Raw genomic sequence first — 26,024 nt, 5'->3', positions numbered from 1 at the left:
TGGTCTTCTGCTCTCCACTTCCTTCTCCCTCTCGTTGTTTTATGTTGATTACCTCTTGACTCTCATTATCACGAAATAAAGTGTCGTTGATCAACCTAGCTATATACCTGGAGATCCTAATACGACTAAATTCTATAGCCTAAGAACGTCTCCAACTTGCCCTACATAGCTGGCGTCTCAGGAATCGCTACAATATCACGCAGCTTTGAGCGACTTCCCCATTCACACGTTTTAGATTCTTGCCGTGGTATCTCAGAAAAAAGGGCAACCTATGTTCATTAACATCTCTATGGTCCTAATATCGACTACCGGGGTCTGACATTTTCGTTAACACACCTTGTCACATGTATGTAACACTCTTGTTAAGATCCACGCTTGATCCAGAACAACCCATTTCCCCGGTGGTCAGGATGCTACTACCTTTCTCGTCCCATTTCGCCGTAGAGTGTCCAGCTTTTTGGAAGGTTTGTCACAACAGGCAGTCACGCTGTGCGAGAAAAAAAAAAAAAGCCAAGCTCGATCCACGGTCCACTCAGACCATGCGGCTGACACCACATACTTGGTCAAATGAATTCCCCCTACAATATTCTGTGTAGGTATTAGCGCACTGGGTGAAATACTCTAGGCTGGTCGCTCAGGTTACAAGTCTCGCGAGGGTGGCTAAGTGTTTATACAAGGGACCCTTATGACTTCACGATTTCCTCATGAGGCACCTTTGATGGGAAAAGCATGATGCAAAGATGTCATGTGATAGGGATGATTGCTCTCTTCTGTCCGACAAACCTCATCCTTCTCAGCTGCTAAAACCAAATATCACAATACCACCTAGTATACACTAGGTATTACGTATTACAAAACAACGGATAGTCTTCAATTTCGCTTTGATTTTCAAGATGGCTGAACAGCCCCAACCTACCATCAAAACGAGGTTTCTCATCATCTCAGACACCCACGGCCGCAACTCCATACCATCATTGAATGAGCCGGCAGATGTGGCCATCCACTGCGGCGATCTCACGATGGGGTCCACCTTGCAAGAATTCAAAGCTGCCATCAACCTCCTGAAGCAGATCAACGCCCCGCTCAAACTAGTCATCGCAGGCAATCACGACTTTACACTCGACCCCCTTGCGTTTGAGAACAAAATCCGCGAAGCCCAGAGACTGCAAGATATCGACCCACTGCTAATCGAGAAAGAGTATGGCTACTGTGGGCAGGTTCGAGAACTATTGGACCATATAGACGTGAAGGAGAAAAGCGGTATCCGACTTTTGGATGAAGGGACCCACTACTTGACCCTTCCCAACGGCGCGTCCTTAACAGTATATGCCAGTCCGTACACACCATCGTTTGGGGAATGGGGGTTTCAGTATAGCTCACATGAATGTCACGAGTTTGCAATCGGAAATGTTGACCTGGTTATGACGCATGGCCCGCCTCGAGGCGTCCTGGACAATACCATCTCTGGCCGGCGGGCAGGTTGTGAGCATCTCTTTGCAAGGGTTGCTCTATCTAAACCGCGAATGCATTGCTTTGGACACATTCATGGAAGCTGGGGAGCCAAACTGGTTGCATGGCGCAACACGATTAGTGAGAAACCGTCCCATCTGACTGATATCGACAACGGCCGATCAACGGTAATCGAGAAGCTCTCCAATATCAAGGCGAGTGCTCCCCGACCATCTTATATAACCAGTCACTGTGCTGATGATGCAAATCCCCTTCAACATGGGCGTCACACTCTGTTTGTCAATGCTGCTATCGAAGGCTCCGATGACTTTCCCTCCCACCCTGCATGGCTCATTGACTTAGGCCTCCAAAGAGCCCTTTGACCTGCCAACCATGTACTTTCCCTACCATTAGTCACATCTAATTGAAAACCACCATTGCATCTCTCTCACTCAACACACCCAGCAAAGCCAGCTGGTCAGTCCTTCCTAGCAAAGAGCCCCCCAGCCTCGGCGATATACGCCCGCCCTTCATTACCAAGGTCTGGAAGGATATGCTCGCCTCTGGCCACCTCTGACAATAACCACTGGAAATCTACATCATCCCCAAACTTCACACGGTCGATAAACGACAATGACCTGTAGTAGTAATAGGTCCGATACGGAGGCTACTGACCCTTCAAGAAAGCGCTCCGCCTTATAGATGCAGCCAATAGGGTCATCACCAATTTGGATCAGATCGATCCGGACCAGGAATCCCTTGTGGGCGTTAAAGCAAATCGTGCCATCGGGCTCCATGGATGAACTCAGGGGTGCCGACCGTGACACCCGTCCATATGTTTAAGAGGACATTAATTGGGGCCCCAACATCTACATCCTCAGTGTATTCCTGGGCCAGCCATCACGTGCGGTCTACCAGCAAGGTCCACCATGGGGATGATACACGATATGGGCGGCGGAGATTACGCGCGTGATGTAGTCGAGCGTACCAGACAGCCATAGGCGAGACATCGCGAAAGGCATCGCGTATGAGTGCTGCCAATAAGCCGGTCTGAGGCTTCGATTGGACTGCAGGGCGCAACAGCTACCGGCGGGTAACGGGGAGGGGCAGAGGGCTGAGTTATTGAAGGCTCCATTAGATGTGACAGAGGTGTGGCTAAAGGTGTATGGAAATACATAGTGATCTGGATTTAGAAGGACCGCGGTCTAAGTAACTAGCAAAATAAATAGTCTAATGAGTAATTGGGGTGGTCCTTTTAGCATCCCCTCCCAAGTCTTACCTCTTCTGCATTGAAATCTGCCAGACTAGTTGCATCTGGCTTGATCTGCTGAGGTGTGGGCTTTGCCACCTTGGCGAGAGCTGGTTCACCTTCCTTGCAAAGGTCGATGGATTGCCGAACATTCTGTGCTATTGCAAATCTATGGATGATGTTGACTCATTGTTTCCAATCACTGGGGCCTGGGAGGCTGGTCCTGAAAGAGGCTTTCAGATCCGTTGGATCCCTTGTTGGCGATAGCAAACAGCGGAAGCCGGTGAATAGCGTCAAAGGTACGGAAATCCGCCTGATCATCTTTCTGATCACAACGGCATGCAGCGTGGAACGGGATATAACTGCGTGCAATGAAGTCTGGGCCAAACCGAGCTCATAACCGTCATGCTATGATGATCTGTTGCTCTGGTCAATTGAAGAGTCTTGATTTTCTATCTAAAAGAGAGACGAAAGTCGGCCTCTTATACTCATGTTCAGTCATAAGCAGCAAAGACAATCTGTAGGTAGGTAGCTGTGCAGCCTTGTGCTAGTGTTGATCGCGCTATCCGTGATACCGTTCACGATGCCTGATCTTGACAATACTTGAAGAAACGTACATTAGGAGAAACAGATTTCAAAGAGACGAGCAACTAAGATTTGCTTGCGCATAGTCGAAAGCATCCAGATACCCAATCAACTGGACCACGGCGGCGCATACCACCAGAATGTGGAAGATCGAATGGGAGCCCCATAGGTCGAATTTGCCAGGATATCGACTTTCGGGAAACCTGGTCTTCGGAACCACGTGTGTTAGGGTTGATTTCTGTCTCGTGCGCCAAATTAGGAGACTCACTGCATAAAATGAAGTCCCAGATAGAAGGAAGCCTGCTTTTGCCAGAGTATAGGGAAAAGCCTTTCTCATCATCTGCGACACGCCAAACACATTGAGTCCATGGATCAAGGGCGCAACACCGGACAAGCCAGTCGCCACGAACATCAATGCTCGGAAGAGGCGATAGTTTCGGCCCTGGAACTTGGGATGCATTGTCATGAAGATGGTCAACGTCCCGAAAACTCCAATCTATCAAGCGAGGAAAGAAGAGTGTTAGGCTCAAGTGGTAGGTTTGAAAGAAGCAAAACAAAACAGTGCACCAAGAGATTCACTAACCATAGACCAGTAGATATTGCGGGGCAAAGGTTCACACCAGAAAACCATATATATTCCCAAGATAAGGTCACCCAGTATGAAGATCACTATGCCCAGCATGTCGAGTCGCAGGCAGAGATGTTCTACGTGTTTGGAGTGGTTCATCAAAGTGTGGTACGTCGCTGACAACGACAGGCACGTGACGGCCGTCACCATGAAGATGGAGAAAGCAATGAAATCGGCACCAGTGACCCCGGAGTATCTGCTGGCAAGGTACTGCTGGATATACCACTCGCCGAGTAGGAAGAAAACCGCCGGGATGAGATGGGAATAGATATTGACTGACTCGTTGTGAAGATACGACCAACTGCAGAACGAAGCGTGAGCCGAGCCTGAGATAGGCCGATAGCCATGCAGAATCCACTGGTTGGATTCCCGTCGGAACCATTCGGGCATCTCATCGAACGAGAGAAGAACTGGGCGTCCCGCCTTGCCGGCCTCGGATGCGGTGTCGCTGATGGATTCCATCCCCTCTAGCGGTTGCAAGGCCGGAACTCGAAGACGGGGAGCGGATGCCATTTACTGTCGTGCCAGATGATAATGTAATGCTGGGGGCAGGGGGCAGATGAGCGTAAGTGGAAATACAAGGTGAAGAAAGGGGTGTCCCTCTTGCTTTGTTTCTCGCACTACTGCCCTTTTGTTCGATTACTCTTGCTAAGCGCCAGCCTTGTTCGCCCCGTTAAGAGTCCCACATAGACCAATTAGGCACGACACATTCAACGCCACGATCGTCCAGGAAGAGGGATTTAGCAGGATGTAAACAGAAATCAAGAGGCGGTCAGGCTAGAAGATAGCATCGAAATACTTGTGGATAATCTCTGGCAACAGCCTAGACCCGCATTGGTCTTAATTTAATTCACTTCATGACCCAAGTGCTGTCCACGACCCTGTCACGTGATTGCACTACCCTAACAAGCCACCCTTTCTGATTTAATGTTTGCGGACCGGACCTTTTTTAGCGTACGGCAGCCCGGCGGCTCGCGTGAGAGAGACAAGAACAAGCGGGAACCAACCAAATCAAATGGTGCGAATCAGGATAGTTAGCCTCAAATTGTGCAATTAGTCCTCGCGACAAAAGCGACGAATCTGTTTATATCCTATCAGGCACTGTCCCAGGTGCTCGTGCGTGCTCGTGCTGCTCTCCAAATCCTTCGACCGGAAATTAGCTGACTACGGGTTGTGCGCCTGCTAGTGGTTGTGCGAGAGTGTCCAATGCTGTACTAGCTTGCAAATATTGACTAGGATCTCCGAGACTGTGGTTGGATACATTCTAAGCTATCTATATTACGGGGTATTACGAAATTAGGGTATAAGTTATTTACACACACAGGCTAAACGAAGGAAAATAAAAACAAAAAAACAAAGAAGGGAGAAAAAGAGAAAGGCAAAACACCATTACTACTAAGGAGCTTACTATTCGCTTTACTTGCCTCTCATCAGACAGGGAAGGTTCTAAAAAGTTAACCTCAACCGAAAAATGACAGGACGGTAGAGGTCACGCGAAGTACCACTATGCCACTTCCCGGGGTACTGACGCCGCTAATGTGGGTGAGCTGATCCTTTTCCTGATAGGGTTCAATAGGGTGTGCGGAGTGGACTTTGAGGAGGGCGCAGTTGGGGATTCGAAGTCGTACCCCAAGTCCCGCGGTAATTCTTCCCCTCTTCTTGTTTTGTTTTCATTTCCTTTCGGTTTGACCGGCCGTATTCCAGCCGATAGCCAAATCGCTGCACGCTAACTGACATGAGGCACTAATCCCTCCTCGCGGCTGCGCCGGGCTTACGGTGGAAGGGCGACTTTCACAATAACTTATGCTGCGCCGCACAAGTGGCTGACGGAATTTTTGCCCAAGCGGGAATCTCAGGGGCCACTCATTAGCGCTGGCCAGGATCGGCAAGAGAGAGAGAGAATCGGAGACCAAGCACGTCAGGTCGTCCTGAGGGTCTGGATGTGAATGTTGCACAGCCTGATCTGATCAGTAGTACACAGCGCACTTCCGTTGATCGACCCATGTTCTTCCAGCCAAAAAGTCCCAGTGAAATCTTCAACCGCATCAGCTTCGACACACACCCATGGACGACGACACTGATTCCCGGAGCCTGCTGCAATCCGTGCTTGGATTATTCGCTCGAAAACGACCGCAAAGGTCGACAAAGCCGGCGTCACTAAGATCACGGAAACGCGAGGCCTGGCTACGCACGGATGCATTTCTGCAGCGCGATGATATTGGCGAAGCTGACCCAGAGAGTGTTGCAAGGACTTTGCGTGCATTTGAACATCTTGTTCAGGACGACTCTGATCGAGAGACAGATTTTGTAGGTATTCTTGATATACAGCAAACTCTAGTCTTTCGGTCTGTTGGGCTCTCACATCCTGCCTACTAACGACAGTTTGCGGAGCAGAGTTTCCAACAACCCGGAGATGAGCGGTATCCGAAGCTTCGCCGTATGACCGAGAATCCGAACCGCCATCTGCATGCCGACCAGGACACTGTCATTCGCGTCAGTAAACGGAGACGAGAATGCGACGATGCCATTCAGGAACTCTTCCATTTGGACGAGGAGAGAAAGAAGCGCCGAGTTCTGCCTCGTGAAGAGCCAACTCATGAGTCCGATCTCCTAGACCCCGATGCCGACTTCGCCGTGCTGATGAGAAGACATTTGGTGTCCTTGGACAATGCGTTGCGAAGACACTGGGTTTGCGTTTGCCAGAAGTGCTCAGGGTTAAGCGTTAGATTGTCGCTGCCACGACACAAACAGGGTCTCGAGGCTGAGGCGAGTTTCGAAGTATTCTTCGGCGTGCGGTCCGTACCTGCAACTGCATTGCAAGAAGCTAAAATCACGGTCAAGTATGCTCTCAATGTTCTCTATGATGACTGCTATTCGCTAACACTGTCGGTGCAGAGACCTTCACAGCGGCACATTGAGGCGCTCATCTGAGCCTATAATTAGCAGCCCACCCGGATTTGCCCACATATGCCAAAGCGTCACAGAGTCCCTCGACCAGCGAAATTGCTTGCACTTCGCTCTCCAGGATGGGATATTTCAGAGGCTTCGCCCGCAACCTAAGACATTTGGTAGCGACCGAATGTCTCAGACAGTATCCTTGTCGGCATTTTTCCATCGCCAACAAGAATTACTCCGTGGTGAATCGGTACTACCACTCAAGGGGAAGCGAGTCTTGGCTGTTACACTGGCTTCAGCACTACTTCCCTTCCTGGAGACACCGTGGCTGCAGTTTTCCTTCAATCATTCAAAGATCCAGTTTTTTGAGCCACGGCAGGATGGAGAACTCCCCAACATCACGAAACCTTTCCTAACTCTGGAGCACGTTCCAATCATATCAGCTCGCCATTCAGACAACGGGGACAGCTCCGGCGCCTCGAAACACATGGTTCATCCCAACGCCAGTGTGCTAGCACTAGGCATTCTCTTGTGCGAGCTTCACTATTGCACACCTGTGGAGCTAATGGCAAAGGACCCGCAGATCATCAGGAACGTCAATGATGATTTTTATACCTGTCTCGATAAGCTTCAGAACCTGGAAGACGACGCTGGTGTGGATTACTATCTCGCTACGAAAGCATGCCTTACTGGGGAGTACTATCCCCTTGGACAGCACGCTGACTTCGAAGATGTCAACGTTCAGCGGCTCTTCTACCAAAATGTCATCAAACGACTTGAGGCCGTGATATTCAAGGCATGGGGTATTCGATTAGAGAATCTAGGTTCATTCGATTCTCGACAGAATGAATCTTGCTGGGGCTCTATCGGTCGAGAGGTTCTCCGCCACCATACAGGCAAGGTCGATTCCTGTCATGCAAGCAATACACAACGGGTAAGTCCACATCGTTCAATGTCCGACACCCCGCCCATGGGCCACGCATCCCTCCACTCAGATATCACGCTACGAATATCGGCAGAACCTTCTTTGGGATCGCAAGCCCACGGACACCTCGCCGAGTCTTCAAAGAGCTTGTACTTTTTTGATGCAAGCCACCAGACGGGTCCTGAACAGGAGTGAGGTGCTTCCCATTGGCGTTAAGACTTCGCCGTACTAATGACCTGCCAGGAACCCACTCTCGGAAAGGTGGATGGAGAATCTGCTGTCCTCGATCTATCCATATGTTGACCTTGATTTCAACCTTGCCGAACCGGTGCGAATAGCGATTCTGGACTCCGGACTCGACCCTGAAAACCCATTCCTGGTCGAGGATCAACAACGGGCCAACCCACGAATCAAGGACGCACGAAGTTTTGTACATGGAACAGAATGGCACGAAATTCGAGACGAGATCGGGCACGGCACTCATGCTCTTGGCCTCCTTCTTAAAGTTGCCCCAGGTGCTGAGATCTATGTCGCCAGAATTGCGCGACGAGAGACTCTGGATCCCAATACCTATAATGACATTGCAAAGGCAAGGTTGTCTCTATACCATCGCAGACCTTTTGGACTGAGCTAATAATCTATTCAGGCCATCGATCACGCAGTTACACAATGGAAAGTGGACATTATATCAATGTCATTCGGGATTCGTGAATATCACGAGCTCATGAGCACAGCGATATCTAATGCACTGAACAAGCGGACTTTGTTGTTCGCAGCAGCATCAAATGATGGAGCAAATCTTGGTAGAGCTTTTCCAGCTCAATATCCCAGCGTCTTTTGTATACACTCAACCGACGGAAACGGCAATCCCTCCAGTTTCAACCCTACAGCAAGCGAAACGGACATCAACTTCAGTCTACTTGGGGAGCAGGTCTCTTCTCACTGGCCGGCTGGCATGAACGGACACGATCAGACTGTCAATGTTATGTCAGGAACATCGGTCGCAACACCAATCGCCGCTAGCCTAGCCGCGTCGGTCCTATCTTTCGTCCGGCAGCAAGATCAGCACATTGCTGTAGAAAGCGAAAGGCTGGGACCGTGGCTGAAAAGGGACAATTCCATGGATGCGGTCTTCAAGAGTATGGTCAGACAGAAACGGGGAGGGGGCTACGACTACATCACACCTCATGTGCTCTTCGATAGCGGTTCGACAAGGGAGGATGTTTACAAGAGAATCAAGGACATTAAAAGGAACATGTACAAATACTAGTAGCAACCTAGGAATGGTTCAGTCAACCTCCAATCACATAAGATTCACTGATGTCTTATCTCCGGTGTAGTCTAAGATTCGTTTAGCATGATTAAGCGGGGACGCAATAGACGTTGCCATTCTCGCTCACATCGGGAACAGCCTCAGCAGTCCTGATATCAGCTCCATCCACGTCCTCAAGTAAAACACATTCGTCGTCATCTTTCTTCCCACCAACTGTCATAAAGGCGCCCTTGTTGTATCCTTCAAGCTTCAGTCTCCGCCCAAACCTGAGCCTCTTCACGCGGAACGCAAACACAAATTCCGACTCACTATTGGACTCCGTCGCATCATCATTCGTGCTAGTCCAGTGGCCTTTCGGCCCAAAGGTTGTGCCCAGCGCCGTCACGTTGATGCCGAGGTTCCCCTTGACCGTTGTGCTCTGTGAAGTCGAGTATCTGATCTTGGCTCCCTTGACGATCTTCATGCCCGTGATGATGAAGAGCTCGCTGACGATTGCGAACTTCTGCCTGGGCTCTCTCAACCATGCCTGCACGGCCGGTGCCTTGACGGCCTCTTCCACGTAGTCCTGCGTCGGCTCGAACGCCAGCGTTGTCACCGTGTCGAACGCGAACGTATTTGCCCTTTTTTTCGAATGCTCAACGTTCACCTCGGGCCCAAGGGACAGTCCACCGGTAGCCAGCTGCAGGAACTGTGCATAGACACCCAAACCGAGCCCTTTCTCGGTTGAAACAGTCTTCTTCCAGTCGGTCTCCACAACAGGTGGGGATGCATCCGCCACAGCAATAACACTCTCTCTGTTTAGAGGGTATTGCGGAGCTGACGGGGAGAGGATTATAGACCCAAGACATAGCGGGCCCATTGGGGGTGGAGGTATGAAATCTGATGTCGGACACAGAAAATATGTCTTAGTAAAGGCCATGGCATCAATGTTCAGGATCAGATACCAGCTAAGTTCCTTGGGACCGAGCGAAATGATCAAAAGAGCAGCAGAAGAGCATGTTCAGCGAGGCTTAATTTCTACAGGCACTACCCGGTGTCTAACCATCACGCACGTGCCCCTCCCCGGGTCCAAATCCCCCACAGGCCCTTTCTTCTCATTCCTTCTGTCACACTGCCAGACCGGTCGCGCTCACAGGCCAATCAAGTCGTGCATGTTGGTTTGGCCAGGTGGCGCAGCCGAGCGCTAATTAGGGGCAGTCAGCGCGCTTCCTACTCGTAACCCGGCCGCGCCCAAGACACATGCTGCTTTGACACTCTCTAACAGTAAGGGTTTAAGCAACGATTCATAGTCTCGGTCGCGATTTGCTTACCCAGGACCTTCGGAACGTCCTTTCCATGCAGAGACCAGGATCGGCTTCCTGAATCTTTGGCGCAGTTAGGTCTCGCAACCGCCCGCACCGCGCCCTCTCACCATGCAAAGTCTCGAGTGCGCGGGAGACGAGTCTATGGAAGATGTCTTCCTCCAAGATGACCTTCGCCCAACCATCGCCGAGCATGCGAGACAATGTCAGTCTCTTTTCCACAAGTACATGGTCATGCCGGAAATCGTGCCAGACCCTACTACCATAGACGACCAGCTGGCACGCTTTTCCCTGTGGGCATCAAACATGGATGTTTACGGGCCGCTCAATGTCTCGCTGGACTACAGACTCCGATTCAGTCCTGTGGCCGCGGATATCATACACCAGCTCCTGGATATTATCTACGATACCTTACTGTCTTGTGAGTACTTTCCGTACCACATTCAGATGGATTGAACATCAATGCTAATGGGAGTCTCGACAACAGTAAAGCCAATCGACAACCTACCACCACAAATCTTGAGTAGGAAGAGACAACGCATTTCAGTACAGGGCAATTCGGGGGTCACAAGAAGAGCCGACGACGACACAAGTGACTCAGAGAGTGATACCGATCCAGCAGAGGAGAATATTTTGAAGATCACCGAGACAATCGGCGGAACATTGACGCGACTCTTCCGTTTATCCAACGCCGTTCGAAAGTCCGCTAAATCCAACCGGGCTCGCAAGATTGAGAGGTACAGAGACGACGAAGAGGCAAACAAGGCCATAGATGAGTTGCGTCTTTATACCAAATGCTATATTGAATTCCGGTATCCCGAGGCGCCGGAGGCGCTCCGCTCAGCATTAGTCGAAACCAACGCCCTGCGACTTCGACGGCTGTATTATCAGCGCTCCCATCGAAGGCGCATTGACCTGAGTAGTCAGAAGTCGGAAACGACTCCAGCCGTTATCCAACTCCCCAAAATGACGGGGAGTGCGCCAGCTGTACAGTTTGCGCTGAGTGCGCTGCCGCAGCCTACGAGGACCAACAAAATTCCGGCCCCTTCCCCAGTGCCAGCAACGAATGCGACTACTGCTCGACAAACTGCCGTTGCGGCCTTCTACGCTAAATCCACAACCGAGGTTCCCCGGGCTAAATCTGTTCTCGTGAACAACAAGTTGTCGTTCCCTCCCATACCGCCGACGCAGCAGTGTCCATACTGCGGCGTCATTGTTGAGTTCAAGAACATTGCAAAGTCATTACAGTGGCAGTAAGCATGTCATTCCTGGGGCTTCGTAGGAGCCTGTGGCTAATATGCACCAGAAACCATGTCATCGGAGATCTGGAGCCTTTTATTTGTGTTTTTCCACACTGCCTGGAACGAGATCACCACGGGCACGGGACCGGTCCGCTCACGTTCGAAACATCGAAAGCCTGGGCCAGCCACATGCAGACCGCTCACGGGCATACATGGGAGTGCAGGGCCCCTTCTCACGACCCAATCGTCTTTGACCTAGAAATCCAGTACCGGGAGCATTCCATCAACGAGCACGGCGTGCCTGAAGCGCACGCCGGGACCCTCAGCAACGCCGCACGGAGGCCAGTCCTCGATAGGGTACTGGAGTGTCCATTTGGCGACGATTTCCAACCCTCAGGAAAGATAGAAAACAGCACCGTCTTCTCCAGTGACGCTCTACAGTCACATGTCGCCGGTCATATGAAGGAAATTGCTCTGCTTACACTGCAAAAGCTTCCCAGCGACGATGACGAGAGCGCGGAGAATGTCGATAGCGACCAACCGTTAGAAGATGAAGGGCCCGCCGGGGCTGTTGGAATTACACGTGCATCCATGTACAGCGTATTGGACGACGAGGACCTGGACTTCCAGAACGATGACGCTGAGGCTGCCGATGGCAATCTGGGACACTACGAAGAGTACATCAGTACACAGGTGACAGTACTTGCCCTTGAGGACAAAGACGACTTGGGTATGACGAAGCTTCACCATGCAGTGCAGGCCGAGGATCTGGGCTTAGTTGAGACCTTGATCCAGAGCGGCGCAAGTGCAAATTCTAGGGACGCAAATGGCCAAACGGCCCTGCATTACGCGGCAGAAATGGGCTTCATCGAGTGCATGGAAGTCCTGGTCAAACACGGCGCGGATTTACATACCATTGACAACTTTGGGTTTTCCCCGTTTCTCTGGGCTGTCGTTGCCGGGCAAGAAAGCGCCATTAGGAGCCTGCTGTTCATGGGCGCTGATGTCAATTCATTCAGCGCGGATGGAAAGTCTGCCCTCGCGTGGGCAGCCAGTTTGGGATGGTCTCGGACTGCTGAAATGCTTGTTGAACACGGTGCCAGCATATCTGATACCCGAGATACGCAGCAGACTCTTCCTTTGGAAGAAGCGGCAGCTTCTGGCAACCTTCCCACTGTTCGATTGCTCCTCGGATGTGGTGAGGATCCGAATCATCGTGATCGCGATGGGTGGTCTGCAATACATTGGGCAGCAGAGGAGGGCCATCTGGAAATTGTGCGTTTGTTACTGAACGCTGGTGCCAACTCCAATGCTGTCAGCTCTTACGGTACGTCACCATTGCACTGCGCTGCAAACGGAGGACATGTTTCCATTGTGAGCTTGCTCCTCCGACAGCAAGCCGACCCACTCAAGTCAACATGCCACGGCTGGACTGCACTACACCACGCGGCCTTCATGGGGCACTCCCATGTCATCCAGTGCCTCTTAGAGGACGACCGTATACGATCCACTGCCTCTCAGCAGGACAACCATGGGTGGTCCGTTCTTCATTTGGCCATCCACAATCGAGACCTAGCCACCGTCCGTATCCTGCTCGACAAATCCGTCATTGCAGAGCCTCAGACCCTATTCGACGAAAGCAACCTCACTGCAGAAGAATGGTTGGATCGCGGGCCGACAAGCCATTCCCAGAAAGCCACCAGCAACTTAGCGTTCAGCAAGTCGCGCTGTTGCCGGGCCGTCACAAGCCTTCGACAAGCTGTTACCATGGGCAACGTTCCCATGATCAAACTTCTGTTCAAAATGGGTCACGACATCAATGGAATGGATTCTGGAAGGAGGACCGCCCTCTACCATGCCGCGAAGAAGGGCATGTTTTCCATCATGTATCTACTACTTGACCTGGGTGCGAATCCCAACATTCTCCCCACGGGGCGGAAGAACTGGGAAGAATTCATTTCGCCTGGTGACATTTTACTGCGGCTCAACCAAGCAGGATACTTGAAGCAAGATACCGACCATGAGGTAGAGCGCCAGATTCGTCACGCACTTAAAGTGCAAAGTCAGCCGTCTGTACCGGATCAACCAGTCTGGTTCGTATTGGGCGAGTCGACTTTACCAATGCCGGACCAATCTGTCTCCCATGGGCCGGACCGACCGTCCTCGTCTATTCCAGCTTCGTCAATGCCACCTGCTCCGGATCATGCAGCTCCAAGTAAACCGACACACTCACCGGCGCCTACACACCAAAGAAATGGCAATAAGCGCAAGGCAAGGTCAGGACTCACGAATTGGTGGAAACGGCTCATAGGTGGGAGATAGCGACCTCGGTCCCTAAAGGCGAGAATGAAGATCGATGTAATGGCTGGGGGCTGTACCGGCCTTGAGGGGATGTGACATGACTCATGTCCAACTATAGCGGTGGCGGCGATCAGGTAGATTCGAAACTTGCGGATTTGAACCTCTGAGCTGAAAAAAGGAAAACAATTCTGGCGCCCATGTCAGTGAATGAAGGGTCAAAGGTACATCTAGGTGCTTTCCGTGTAAATGAACGTCATTCGACTAGAAGGCCTTTTTAATATTAATCCCAAAGGTAACACGTAAAGCACAATTATGAACACAGGCTCAAAAGCTTCCTCATGACTTAGCTCTGTCACTTCTCAGACAGGTGTATTGCGTGTTGCTTTATGAACCAAGGATGCGATTCACCATATGTCCGACACCCGGCAAGGACTCCAGATGCTGTTGCACTCTTTGCCTCGGTGCGCCCCTAGGTATTATTAAACCATACTGCTTCCCAATGATGAGGCACTCCACGAAAGTCTTGCAAGCCCGCTTCTGCAGCGATCCCGGAGGTTCCTTTGCTATCAACGTCCCTATTTGCTCCGGAATGGCCTCGCCAATCAGCCACCGGTGAGCGGTGGCATTCTCCTGGCAAAGAACTAAGCATGCCGCTGGGGGTATGTTGAGAAAGCGGTCCTGTCCCTTCTCATGTGCCTGCTGGGCGAACTGGAAAATACTGGTCAAAAAGAGACGTAATCTGGCGAAGTCGCGACGTTCGCTGATAACGAATAGCTCATTAGCGCAAGCCTGATTGGCATCGCGGAACAATTCAACCTCATTACTGCTGCCGATGTATCCTTCGAAGAACTCCGTGACGACTCGGGAGAAATACTCGATCGGCCCTGGTTCTTGTTTGTCGATCATGGCGAAGTGGCCTGTCATGAGTACGGCCATCCGAAGCACGTTCTCTTCCCGGTTCCCATTCCGAACACAGGCATCGAAGTCGTTCAAAAATTCGCGGATACCGAAGTGGAAGAACTCCAACGCATCCCTGTCGCAGCTGATGGCGGCCCAATCTGAAATTGCCGCAGCTGTGATGGCATCTCCTTCTCTCCATCCGTGTCGGACAGTCGCGAGCTTCGTTTCCATGCCGGTGAAGACCGTGATGGCCAGCAGTGCGTGAAGATCTCTGGGCGCGGTCTTCTGCAAGATCTGCGTCGACAGGTCACCCATGGCCTTCAGCTTCTTCGACTTCCTGGCGACAACCAGTCCCAAGAAGAATATATGGTACAGTTTCGCCCATGATCGCAGTTTGTCCATCTTGTTCTCCTGGACGAGCTCCTGCAGTACCGACAGACTGTCCCAGCGATTCAACGCCACAAACTTGAGATAGAGGGACATCAATTCGAGAAGGAGGGGAACGCGGAGGGAAAGGCCCAGCCCTTTCATAACGAGGCCGACAAACCGCGATGAGCGCTTGAAGCGTGCGAGGAAGACCTGCTCCTGGAGCCCAAGTAGCTCTTTCACCCGCTCGTCCACCGGATCCGTAGGTCCCCTCAGGGAAGCAACTCCCAGCAGAGCAGGCAATTTATCCACTCGCGCTCCGTGCTCAAGTAATTCCTGCGTCATTTCTCTCGAATTCGCCAGAATAGCTCGGACCAACGGCGTGTCCGTCTCACCATGCTCCGCCTTGGCCTCGAGACGGGCGCCATGTTCGAGCAGCACAGACACGACGTCCCTGTGCTGTCCGGTGACCGCGATATGGAGGGCTGTCAACATGCTTCGATCTTTGAAATTGACACGCGCACCGTGGTCAAGCAGCAGCTCCACCATTTCTCGGTGACCTTGGTTGACAGCCCAGGACAGCGGCATCCGGCCGTAATTGTCCTTTCGGGAAATGAGTCGGGCATGCTTGCTGATCAATAATTTGGCCCAGGGTACATTGCCAAAGTATGCCGCGAGATGCAAGAGTGTGAAGGAGGGTGGGCTTCCACCGTTCTTCTCCTGCTCCCAATAGACTTTCCACCATTCGTCCCGGATCGGAGAGTCGACTCGGAAGAACGGACGTGAAAACTCAAACTGTGGATCGATCACATGAATGGCGTGGTGGAAATGCACCGGCCAGTATTGGATGGCATAAGATAGGAAGGGATCGTGGTCAGACCTTTCATGAATCTTTCCAGGATTTCCGTATCGGCGCTCGACGTGTGCTAAACAGGTCTGCAGGAGAGTCCTGTGGGTATCCTGGCTCATATGGAACATATTGATCCCTTTGATGTTGACTTGGTCGCTCTGAAAGAACTCCTTCGCAGATTCGTGAACCAGGTTGACGACATCTCCTTCGACCTTCACGAGTAACCCGCCAAGTTGGAGCCGATTCTTGGTTAATTGCGTTGCTGGAAGAATACCAGCCGTCTTGATCCCTGCAGCCACGGTCAATTCTTCCAGTGTGAGGGGCCGGGCAGCGAGAACCACCCATTGAAGAATGGGGACCAATGCCTCCTTGTCGCCGATCTGCTGAAGAAGCCGCTGATAAATCCCACCCAGACCTTTAGGAACATGGTGGAGGACTTCATCGATTTTGCTCCAGCTCCTGCCCTGAAGCTCTTTGGCAACGAATCCAACCCACAAAAAGGTCCCATCAGCGCCAGCGAGCAAGGTCCGCTGAACCTGCGTGACCATCTCTTCGGAAAGGTTTTGCTCGGATGCTAGTTCGGCAACTTTAGCGGATATGTATCTCTCGACATCATGCGAAATTTCCGTGTCGGAGGTGTCTAACTGGATCTGCTGGTATCGGCCGAGTTTAGTCTCCAAAACAGCCGGCTGAGGTCGGGAGAGGATAATGAGCTTCAATTGTGGCCTTTCCTTCCCTTCAGACTTCGACAGGTGATTTCCAACGGCATCAAGAAGCTGCCTGAGTGATTCTTTTTCGCATTCGTCCAGGCCATCCAGAACACAGACTACCCGGGAAGACGTGCTCTGCTGGAGTAGGGTCAAGAAAACCCTCCACAATGAGACAAAATTGGAAGTGGTATATTTGGTTGTTTCCGTCCCCTCAAAATAGTTCTTAACGGGTTTGGCCAGATGCGGATGGAGGTCGATCCACTGATGAAGGATGCCTCTCATGATGGTCAAAGCGCTGTTCCGATTCTTGTCGCGGTTACTGCAAAAGTAGTAGAGGAGAACATTGTCAGCGGCCTCAACCATTGGCTGTAGCACCTCGGTGATATAAATCGCCAGCATGGTCTTCCCTTTCCCAGGGCCACCTGAGATCCAGAGGAGTGGGTGATTCGCATCTGCCAGCCACTCTTGATATTGGGGATGTTGTATGAGCCATTCGCAGGTGCCATCAACCCTGCGCCCTTTCAGTGCAATGAGGGACTTCCGATCAACCTCGGGTCTTGTTAGAAGCAAAGCGTCAAGAACAGGCGCGGCTTCAACATACGAGTTTCTGGCCAGAGGTGCCGTCCTAGACACCGTAGGTATGAAAGAGAGAACCTCTTTGGCGTATGCTGCGGCAGCCGCTGCGGCGTAGGCGTGCCAGAGCTTAGACCTGTGCGAATCTGCGTAGTCGCAAATTCCTCGGATGACCAAGTACTGGGCGGCATCCCTCAACCCGGTTGCCTCCGTCTCGAAACAGAGAATGCCATGCTTGTGTGCGCACTTGTCCCGAGTTGCTCCGTCACACGTCAAATGATGGACGGAAGCAATCCGGCCATAATGAACTATGGGGTCCTGTACCTCCCGAGGTTGACGGGGTCGGATCCTATCCGGGTCGCAATGACTGCATCCGCTTTCCTCGGATTCGATGGCTGCATGATCATAATTCGGCTCGAAGAGGACATCTTGCTCTGGGCCAGGGTGGGCAAATGTGACGGTATCTTCCTGCACAATCTCGGAGATGTACTGGGGCACCCTACTTTCATCAAAAATGGCGGCTGTCTCGGCCTTCCGCATAGCTGCGAGAAGCAATGATGCCGGCTGATCTACCGCTCTGCCGCGAACAAATTGATCTTCTGTTCGCTCCCCGTTCACGTCATACCGGACGACACCTGGCCAGCCCGCTGTCGACTTGCTGACAACAACATCACCAAGCCGAATATCCTCCTTCGTATCTGGCACTCCTCCCGCAATGCCGACCATGAGATGGAGTCGGACAGATGTGTAGCTTGCGTGCAACTGTGTGGCCACATCGGCCACTGATGTTTGACCGCACAGCCCGGGATTCGGATACGCCACAACGACATTGTGGCCTTGAAGACTCCCAAGGATGTAGTTATTGTTGTCGTCGGAGTTCGGATCCGGAGGTAGGTTGTCATGGACGCAATCAAGCGTTGCTTTAGCTGCGGCGACCTCTATAGGTCGTGCGCAAACCCACCCGACTGCGTAGTCGTCACGCGACGCCATCTCCAGCTAGGGCGCACGTCAAGAAATGAGAGACTGCAGGAGCGTCGGTACCGAGGCGTTGTGGTACGTACTATGTCGAAGCTGCCCGAACTGTCCGTGCGTGTTTGGGACGAGGTCGACTTTGTATTATGGGTGAGCAAAGTAATGAATTAAATAAGGAGTCCAGGCCAGAAACTTAGACAACCTGGAACATATCCAATCAAAGTCATAAAGATCCTGGTCGCATATGCAGGCTGCCGCAGTAACGGATGCGTTCTTACTGGCAGGCACACCAGACGTACTTCGCTAATTCCCGAAGGATTCGGAGATCTGCATGAGCACGAACGAACACCCGTGACCGTGTCTGACAGAATCCATGTCGCGCCCCTTTTATGATTGTCCTCTTGGCGCTAAATGACAAGTTCTCAATGGCCCGAGGCTTTTCAGCGTGCTCAGGCCTGTTCGAAACCTCTGAACCCCCCAATGGGAAGACGTGTTCTTCACCAGCATGTGTCGGTCTCTTCGCCGCAGGCAACATTTACACCGCCTAAGCAGTGACGGCTTCGTAGGGCAGGGCGGTCACGTTTCCCCGTCCTTCCAAGACGTTACGGCCGCTTCCCATGGGGAGGAAACTCGCAGTGGCCACGTCTCTTTTCCTTGCTCCAGGTTGCAAAAGCCAGGGAATTCAAGATTGTGCGAGGATAGGCGGACGCGATCTGAAGCACGGAGTCCGCAGAGCGTATAACCATTCCGTCTGTCGAGGATCTAAGTAACAAGCCGAGCAATAATTACCAAGGCAGCTGCTTGGTATTTCCAAAAATGTAAGTCAAAATTCTAAATTGGCGACATGCCACGAAGTCCTAGGTATAAGTTGCTTTGCGGGGACATGAAATCAAGTGTTCGGATTGGAGAATTCGCGGGTTTGCTTCGACTTCTGCCCCTGGCACAGAAGAGCCTCAATTTCACGGGGTTCACGGATTGGCTCCGAGAGAGACAGTGTCCCTGCTGTTGGCAATTTTCTTCCAACCCGTCGCAGCGTAGGATTTCCAGCTCCATGGGTATTCATAGCTGGATTGAGAGCTCGTGAATAAACTCTTGCAATATTTTATGCGACATGGACGACATTTCTTGGAGCATTTATTGGCTCTGCAACCTACGCAGATTGTGAGGCGAATTGAAGTAGCATACTCAATAAGGGCATCGGAGGTTTCCGCACTTACCCGGTATGATAAAGTACTGACAACCGCGAGAGGACTGAGCTTCACTAATCGAGGGTCAATATTTATCATGTCCAAATCGGGAGATAAGACGGGGGTTATGGTGTCTTCTTGAGATTCTGATTCCATAGAGAATTCTCTAGGAGAAATGTCACCGGGACTAGACTGTGGTATGTTGGGGAGGTGACATAGCTTAATGTTGATGTTGTATTTGTCTTCTGTATTAGTATGGGCCAGATATTCTCTAACTGCGGTGAAGGTTGGAAGAGAGACAAGGTTCCCAGTTGTAGCAAATTTCGTCATGTGCATGCATTAGATGAGAGCCAGATTGATGACGATGTGAAGAATCTGGATGCTTAGGGCAAAATCCACCCCAAGGGTCCGACGCCGAGTGACGGGATATACTATAGCAAATGATATAGATCTCTGCTGGGCATTTTATATTGTTTTTCTTAGGAGGTGGGCGTTCCTCTGGCCGGACCGACGGTTTGTCATTTTGTTGTCGAATTTCCAATCAACATGATTGCCTCGCCTGGTGGGCTTGTACTTAGAAGTATAACTATGTTTTTGGTAATCTGGTTATGATGTGCAAGCAGCTTGTCCTTGACATAGGTCTCTGTCTCGGGCCCGTAAAAACTCTCCACGAGACGCAGGCGTTCAAAAGAAAATGTATCCTGATATAGGCCACATCTAGTCTTTATTGTTAGCGCTGTCACTATCATTTGGTCCAATCTCATCTTCACTCAGCAGCTGCCTGATATGTCGGTTGACTTTGAGTCAGGTGTGAGTTGGAGATAATTCTTTCTGGATGTCTCTTGAGTATTATTCTCTAAAGACTAGTGAAGTTTGCTTAGTTCCCTGTCCACAGCCTCGTGACAGTACGGCATATTCGAAGGAAGAGAAAGTCACACTGGGCGTTTGTTTGGGGACAAATTTTGTTATTGGGAGACAGCCCTATAGACTAGACTGATTGGGCATTCTATATTGAACTCTTTGGAAGATACCATTGACAGAAGGTAATTACCCAAACTGGATGATCCGCCTAGGTATATTTCCTATACATCGTACTTACCATGATATAGTTATAAACTCCCTCCCTATTGGGATAGCTCTCCCTAAAGAGAGTAGAACTACTGATTACAGTAAATAGTGGACGAATGGTTTGCATGAGTAGTAGTTGTTATAGATTATAATTACCCCCTATAATATCGTCTTTGCTCTACGAGGCATGCCAAAGCGTATTCCTATTCCGGCACCCCTCCAAAAGGCACTTGTCGACTGCTTTCAAGCAATCACTCACATCGTCCGACCAAAACTTCGGCGTGAACTGTTGCTGGTCGGCGGTGCCGCAAGCATCACCCATGGCCCAGTACACTACAAGTAGTATAGAGGGACCTGTGAAAACGTCGCTGAAAATGACAGCCTTTGGCGCCAGAAACGGGCCGGCCGGGCCGCCTTTCCACCCGTAACTTTAAGGCAGCGAGCCGCTGCTTGACCGTCCACCATGTTCTGCCCTTTATTCTGCACCCACACGGGACTGGCAGTCATCCTCGTCTCGTCCTGTTGAAGACGCTGTGACCAAAACGACGCCGAAAATGGCTCCCCTCTGCATCCGAACCAGGTTTACGAGGACGATTTTCTGCTGGCAGATCAAACGATCTACATGAATCATTTCCACTGGATACCTGAGATATCAAGAGAGAAACCACTGTAATCATGTAACAAATGCTTGGCAGAGCGTTATCATTGAGACATCTATATACAGGAAGAAGGCTCCCCTCCCCAAGTCCAACTGGGCACCATAACTAACGCCTCCATACCGACCACGAACAAGACACCAGACAGCCAAGAACATCTCACATAACCTCATTCCAGCACTTGCCGCGGCCCAGTGCCTTATCACAGTCACTACCAGGGAAGTTCCTCCAGGTCGAGCCATTCTTCTTGCAGTTCGAGAACCATCCGTTGTAGTCCATGCAGATATCATGTCTCTTCTTGCACTTATTGTTGTGAATATTGAATTTGTCGCTGCAGTTCGGACCGCCATGATTGTTCATGCACGATTTCTTTCCCTCTCGCTTCGAGTGGCTGCCATGATGATGGTCGAGGACAATCTTTTCACCGAAGTCATAGACGAGCACTTTACCATACTGAGCATGTGGCTTTGCAGCCTTCTCGAGGTAAATAATACCATCTTTGATGATATTGCCCTCAACACCCGTGATAGATTCGGTCTGCCTTCGGCCCAGAACAGAACTGTCGCCGTTAACTTTGGCGAGGTCCAACTCGCCCAGTGAGTTTGCCTCGTGGTGCTGGCCGTCATGCTCAACAAGCGCTCCGTCGACTGGGAAGTAGGCCCGCAGTGTGCCAGACCCCTGATCGTAGAAGTAGTTTGGCAAGTTTTTCCACACATCTGGGTGCTTGTTGTAATGGTCGTTCAGGTCGTCTAGCTCTTCAGCGGGGATCTTGATCGTTTTGTACCCGACTAATTTAACAGTGTCGTTACCGAGCGAATAGTCCAATGAGTTAATGTAACGCTCCTCGAAGAGTCTCAGATCTCGTTCGGAGAGAGGGAGGCCATAAGAAAGGTTGGCGGATATTGCCAACGCTGTCAGCGATAGCAGCTGGGAAATGAATGAGGTCTTCATGTTTAGAGACTTATAGTCGGTTATCTCGATGTTTGATGAGAAGACTGGTTGATGGTTTTGAGATTTGGATGGCATTTCTCGTCCTATTTATCCTTCATTCTCCAGCACGGGTGAAAGGGTGATATCATACTCATTGGCATCTTCTTCACATACTCCCCCATTAACACGAGCTTCTCAAGTCGTTGAAATGTGTCACGCAGCAAACCATCCCAGAAACGTCGAAGATTGTCCTCATCACGGCTAATTTAAGAAGTTATACGACCTCTCGCTCGAGTTCACATCCAGCCGTCTTCTTGGACTGAAGAGAATACGGATGTATTCATGTCTGAAGAACTATTTTTGGCACAGCCAAGATTGTCGATCGCGGGGCATTGTTGCATCCAATCGTTTGTCAGTCTTTACGATGCCAATGCTGAATAGCCTCGCCGATTGTATGCGAATACGAGCTCCGCGCGCTGAGTGCTAGCCTTGGCGCAATTTGATGTCGCCTCGTATCAGTCACCCACGTGTTTGTAATATAGCATCCACGGATTGTGACCCTGGTGACTGCAGTCGCTCGATACTAATGCATACATTGACGCGAGACTGATGTACGGTGGAGGGCTTGGGTTCGATCGTGCTCGTTACGATATCACCTTGAAGATGGGCGACTCGATAAGCAACTTGTGTGTCTCTAGACTATTACACTTGGGAGTTTTGAAACCATGTGCATCATATGCAGTGTTAGGCTAGATTACCCACCGCTTCCAGTCAGTTCGTTGATGATATAGAGGATTTCAGCTGTGCCAAGCTCACAAACCTCAGTACCATCGTCATATAGAACAGGCGAGGCAGAGATGCCATCGCCTCTTTTTGGACAATATATATGAGTTTCATTCCAAGTTCGTGGAGTGTACACAAAGTTATGGAAGTAAAAGAACCTGGCTTATCATCCGGAGAGCGTAGGTGGCAGAAGTTCAAGTCATGAACACGACGCGCTCTGTCTATGCCATCTAGACTGGGAAAGAGTCCCAGACCCAATAGACGCTTCCTTGCCACTTACTCGACCATTGACCGGTTTATCTATTGTGTCAACGTTGCCACATTTGGTCCTCATGCTAAAAAGTGGTCTGAAAGCCTGCTCGGATCTAGATTCCTCGGAGACACGTTCATAGGTTGATATTTCACTTCAGGAATCCATGGGTACCCAGAGCCCGTCACATCATCCGTGGAGATCTTCAGACTCGTGGACAGTGATACTAACATAGAACCCTGGTGAGAAAACCTAGACGAGCCGGATATCTACACAGACGGCGGCGCCATCCTGTGTTGTATCCTCCATTCTGTTACTCATTGGTCCCACGTCCAGCTCGTTCTGGTTCGACCAGCTCATCAACACTGAAATAACCAGTGTCCGAATATGACTCTAGTGCGGACTGCAACTTGTGCCTTGAGAGGGCGGGTGATCTCAGCGAACTCGAAGGGACATTCCGGAAAGCAGACAGAGACCTATTGTTGAAAATGGAATCGGAGGCCTCACCACTGGTTCTTGATAAGTTGTTCTAGGTGCTGATCTATAACAATCTGCATCCAGAAACTCCTTAGCATGGGGCCTGGGTCTTTAATCTGTGAGCACTTGCCCGGTAAATTGACAGAACTCGGACTTATTTGCTCCGCTAAAGCATGCACCAGTTGCAGGGTGGCACGATGGTAGTAGCATCGTTGGCCCGTTTTGGATATGATATGGACCCATCGCATTACTAGTAAGTATCCTGGCGTTCTTGATTCGGTTGTGCAAGTGACATATGTTTCAGTAGTGCCCCTGGAACAAGAGCATATTCTTAGGTATGTGCGTGTCGTTTTATGGTACATCTTAGACCACTGTCAGGCACATGTCGCCATGACTGGCATGTGTAGAAACTTTTATGTCTGACTGTTGCAAGAGATTTATCTCCTTGGGAACGCTCCCAGCATGAGGCAATCACACTTGAGAAATTCCATGATACGGTGCCCTGACTACAATGGCCGATACAAATGGAAGCTGCACATAAGAGGACAAGCAAAACTGATCCGAAGCAGCGCAACATCCAATGGCTTAATTTACCCTGTGTTTATTTAGCATGATACAGCAAGAATCATTGTTCCAAAGATCGACTCAACCCCCATTTATCGCAACAAGTGCGCAAGCGTCGGAGAAATGAACAAGGGGGAAATTTCCAAGCCCGGTCCTAACATATACAAATGGTCTTGAGTGCAGGACCGAGTCGAGAGAGCGCTGCCACAAGATTATAGAATTCTTTGATTATACTAGGAACTAGAGATGCGTTCTCTCTGACCCTTTCTTACCAAATACGTGCAGTAATATTGATTTCGCCGCATTTCCATGGCCAGCCACACCAACAATGCGCCTTTGAACGGTCGGCCGATACTTCCAGGTCAACTTTTATGTTTCTCTTCGGTAGAGCTACTACGACTACATCGAAATGAAACCGTAATAATCTCGTGCCACAGTGTTGGTAGTTTGCGGGCACCGTTGCCGAGCCTTCTCATCTAGCATTTAAATGTATGACTGTTTCTACAACTGCCCCATAACACGCGAGCCGCATTGGCTGCATTCGTGGCTAAGCGCCGCCTCGATAGACGCTTAAAAAGATGGGCATCCTTCTCCCCAATAGTCATTGAGTTGCGCGTTCAGGTTGATAGTTCTTGATTCAAGGTGAGTGTGATCTCGGGGTATTCTGTCTCGTCGAATCTAGCAACCGAAATGGGTACCAGAACAGACCCGGACAATCGAGGGCTATAGGGCTCATTGTGAGACACCAGAGTGATGTGATGGTCACGGGGAGCATCTAAGGGCAACTCGCACGGTTGCAAAACACCGGCGGCGCATTGGTATCCATCATGGATAGGCTGTGTACCGGGCATTAAGAGATATTGGATTGTACACACGGTTTACTCGAATTATGGAGTTCAGAGATTTTGCGAGGTCAATGCGTTTAAACATACCAATCAATCATAGATATGTACATTACACCATGGGACCATGTGGAGGCGCAATAACGTGGGGCACCTGCTTTCCTCGCCATGGTCCATACAGGTCAACAATCTAGAGGAACTAATCTATTCAAGTGGGTCCGCGGCAGTTAAAGCTCCCGAAAAGGAAGCCAAGATGGACATTTATGCTTTCCGATTGACATCCAAACTCACCTGCCTCGAGCCAATCATCTCCGTACTTCCCCTTGGCATCAGACACGTCGGCCCTCAACATCGCGATACAGCGAGCACGTAACCGGCTATACAGGTCAATGATAACGAGCAAAAGCAGAAAAGAAGGATAAAGCAAAATAGAGAGGAAACTGAAGCATATGGCGAGGGAGAGACAAAAGAGATGATTGAAATATGGAGGATTAGGGAGATCTCCCATCCTTAGATATACATGTATATATATATATACACTTAAAGATTCAATCACAACCCTTCAAGTTCACTTCCAGACGCAGTGGACCATCCGTATAGTCAGACTGTGGCCTGACCAAATTACATATCCAGTTAACACTGGAACTATCATTGCTAACTGGAGTATCCACCGCTCAAGGACATTGGAACGTTGGTATACTTTGTGATATAGTAGAAGCCCGGTTTGATCACGCTCGACACCGATGCATCACTACTGTGGAATTGAAGAGGCTATTCCCTAAATTGCATAGCTAGGTAATTCGATCGGCGTTTTATATGTACGTGATTCTCGAAAAGTTTATCTTGCTTCTAATGGTTCTTAGGAGTCATTGGTGCTTTCTAAAGCCTTAGGGCGATAGTCGTAGTAGAAGTTGGGAGGATGTACGGGAGAATCACTCAGCCGCACCCTTCTAGAAACAGCGGCGGAAGAACGAAAGAATTGCCAGAAAAAACTCAATTAAATTAATGATGATCGCTGGTATGATTTTTTAGTACTCGATTCATTGAAA

At 50.4% G+C, this 26,024-nt stretch overlaps 7 protein-coding genes across 7 annotated transcripts; 3 read left to right on the top strand and 4 right to left on the bottom strand.

Moving 5' to 3' along the window:
* Positions 1–893: 893 nt before the first annotated feature.
* On the top strand, positions 894–1,832 carry BDV38DRAFT_296020 (metallophosphatase domain-containing protein; the record flags this gene model as incomplete). The annotated part of the gene is made up of 1 exon (XM_032062839.1): positions 894–1,832. The coding sequence occupies one exon, from the start codon at positions 894–896 to the stop codon at positions 1,830–1,832; it is 939 nt and encodes a 312-aa protein (XP_031909699.1).
* A 1,299-nt stretch (positions 1,833–3,131) lies between these two features.
* BDV38DRAFT_257803 (hemolysin III family protein) lies at positions 3,132–4,666 on the bottom strand. Its single transcript, XM_032055653.1, has 3 exons — positions 3,867–4,666; positions 3,552–3,779; positions 3,132–3,491 (listed from the first exon to the last, which is right to left on the bottom strand). Exons 1-3 carry the CDS (start codon positions 4,422–4,424, stop codon positions 3,333–3,335), a joined length of 945 nt encoding a protein of 314 aa, XP_031909698.1. The 5' UTR covers positions 4,425–4,666; the 3' UTR covers positions 3,132–3,332.
* An 845-nt stretch (positions 4,667–5,511) lies between these two features.
* Positions 5,512–9,035, top strand: BDV38DRAFT_257802 (uncharacterized protein). Its single transcript, XM_032055652.1, has 5 exons — positions 5,512–6,218; positions 6,306–6,751; positions 6,807–7,922; positions 7,975–8,320; positions 8,378–9,035. Exons 1-5 carry the CDS (start codon positions 5,976–5,978, stop codon positions 8,999–9,001), a joined length of 2,775 nt encoding a protein of 924 aa, XP_031909697.1. The 5' UTR covers positions 5,512–5,975; the 3' UTR covers positions 9,002–9,035.
* A 1-nt stretch (position 9,036) lies between these two features.
* Positions 9,037–10,129, bottom strand: BDV38DRAFT_257798 (uncharacterized protein). Its single transcript, XM_032055651.1, has one exon. The coding sequence runs from the start codon at positions 9,921–9,923 to the stop codon at positions 9,093–9,095; it is 831 nt and encodes a 276-aa protein (XP_031909696.1). The 5' UTR covers positions 9,924–10,129; the 3' UTR covers positions 9,037–9,092.
* Positions 10,130–10,416: 287 nt separating this feature from the next.
* On the top strand, positions 10,417–13,868 carry BDV38DRAFT_274203 (ankyrin repeat domain-containing protein; the record flags this gene model as incomplete). The annotated part of the gene is made up of 4 exons (XM_032057808.1): positions 10,417–10,726; positions 10,883–11,558; positions 11,612–12,239; positions 13,026–13,868. The coding sequence occupies 4 exons, from the start codon at positions 10,417–10,419 to the stop codon at positions 13,866–13,868; spliced, it is 2,457 nt and encodes an 818-aa protein (XP_031909695.1).
* Positions 13,869–14,049: 181 nt separating this feature from the next.
* On the bottom strand, positions 14,050–18,970 carry BDV38DRAFT_296018 (uncharacterized protein). The gene has a single exon (XM_032062838.1). It carries the CDS (start codon positions 18,234–18,236, stop codon positions 14,232–14,234), a length of 4,005 nt encoding a protein of 1,334 aa, XP_031909694.1. The 5' UTR covers positions 18,237–18,970; the 3' UTR covers positions 14,050–14,231.
* A 1,712-nt stretch (positions 18,971–20,682) lies between these two features.
* Positions 20,683–22,115, bottom strand: BDV38DRAFT_257791 (uncharacterized protein). The gene has a single exon (XM_032055650.1). The coding sequence runs from the start codon at positions 22,078–22,080 to the stop codon at positions 21,289–21,291; it is 792 nt and encodes a 263-aa protein (XP_031909693.1). The 5' UTR covers positions 22,081–22,115; the 3' UTR covers positions 20,683–21,288.
* Positions 22,116–26,024: the final 3,909 nt, after the last annotated feature.

Source organism: Aspergillus pseudotamarii (assembly GCF_009193445.1).
Source record: "Aspergillus pseudotamarii strain CBS 117625 unplaced genomic scaffold BDV38scaffold_64, whole genome shotgun sequence".
Classification (NCBI taxonomy): Eukaryota; Fungi; Ascomycota; class Eurotiomycetes; order Eurotiales; family Aspergillaceae; genus Aspergillus; species Aspergillus pseudotamarii.
Note: the sequence above shows the minus strand (reverse complement) of the source record. Positions and strands in the feature narration are given on the sequence as shown.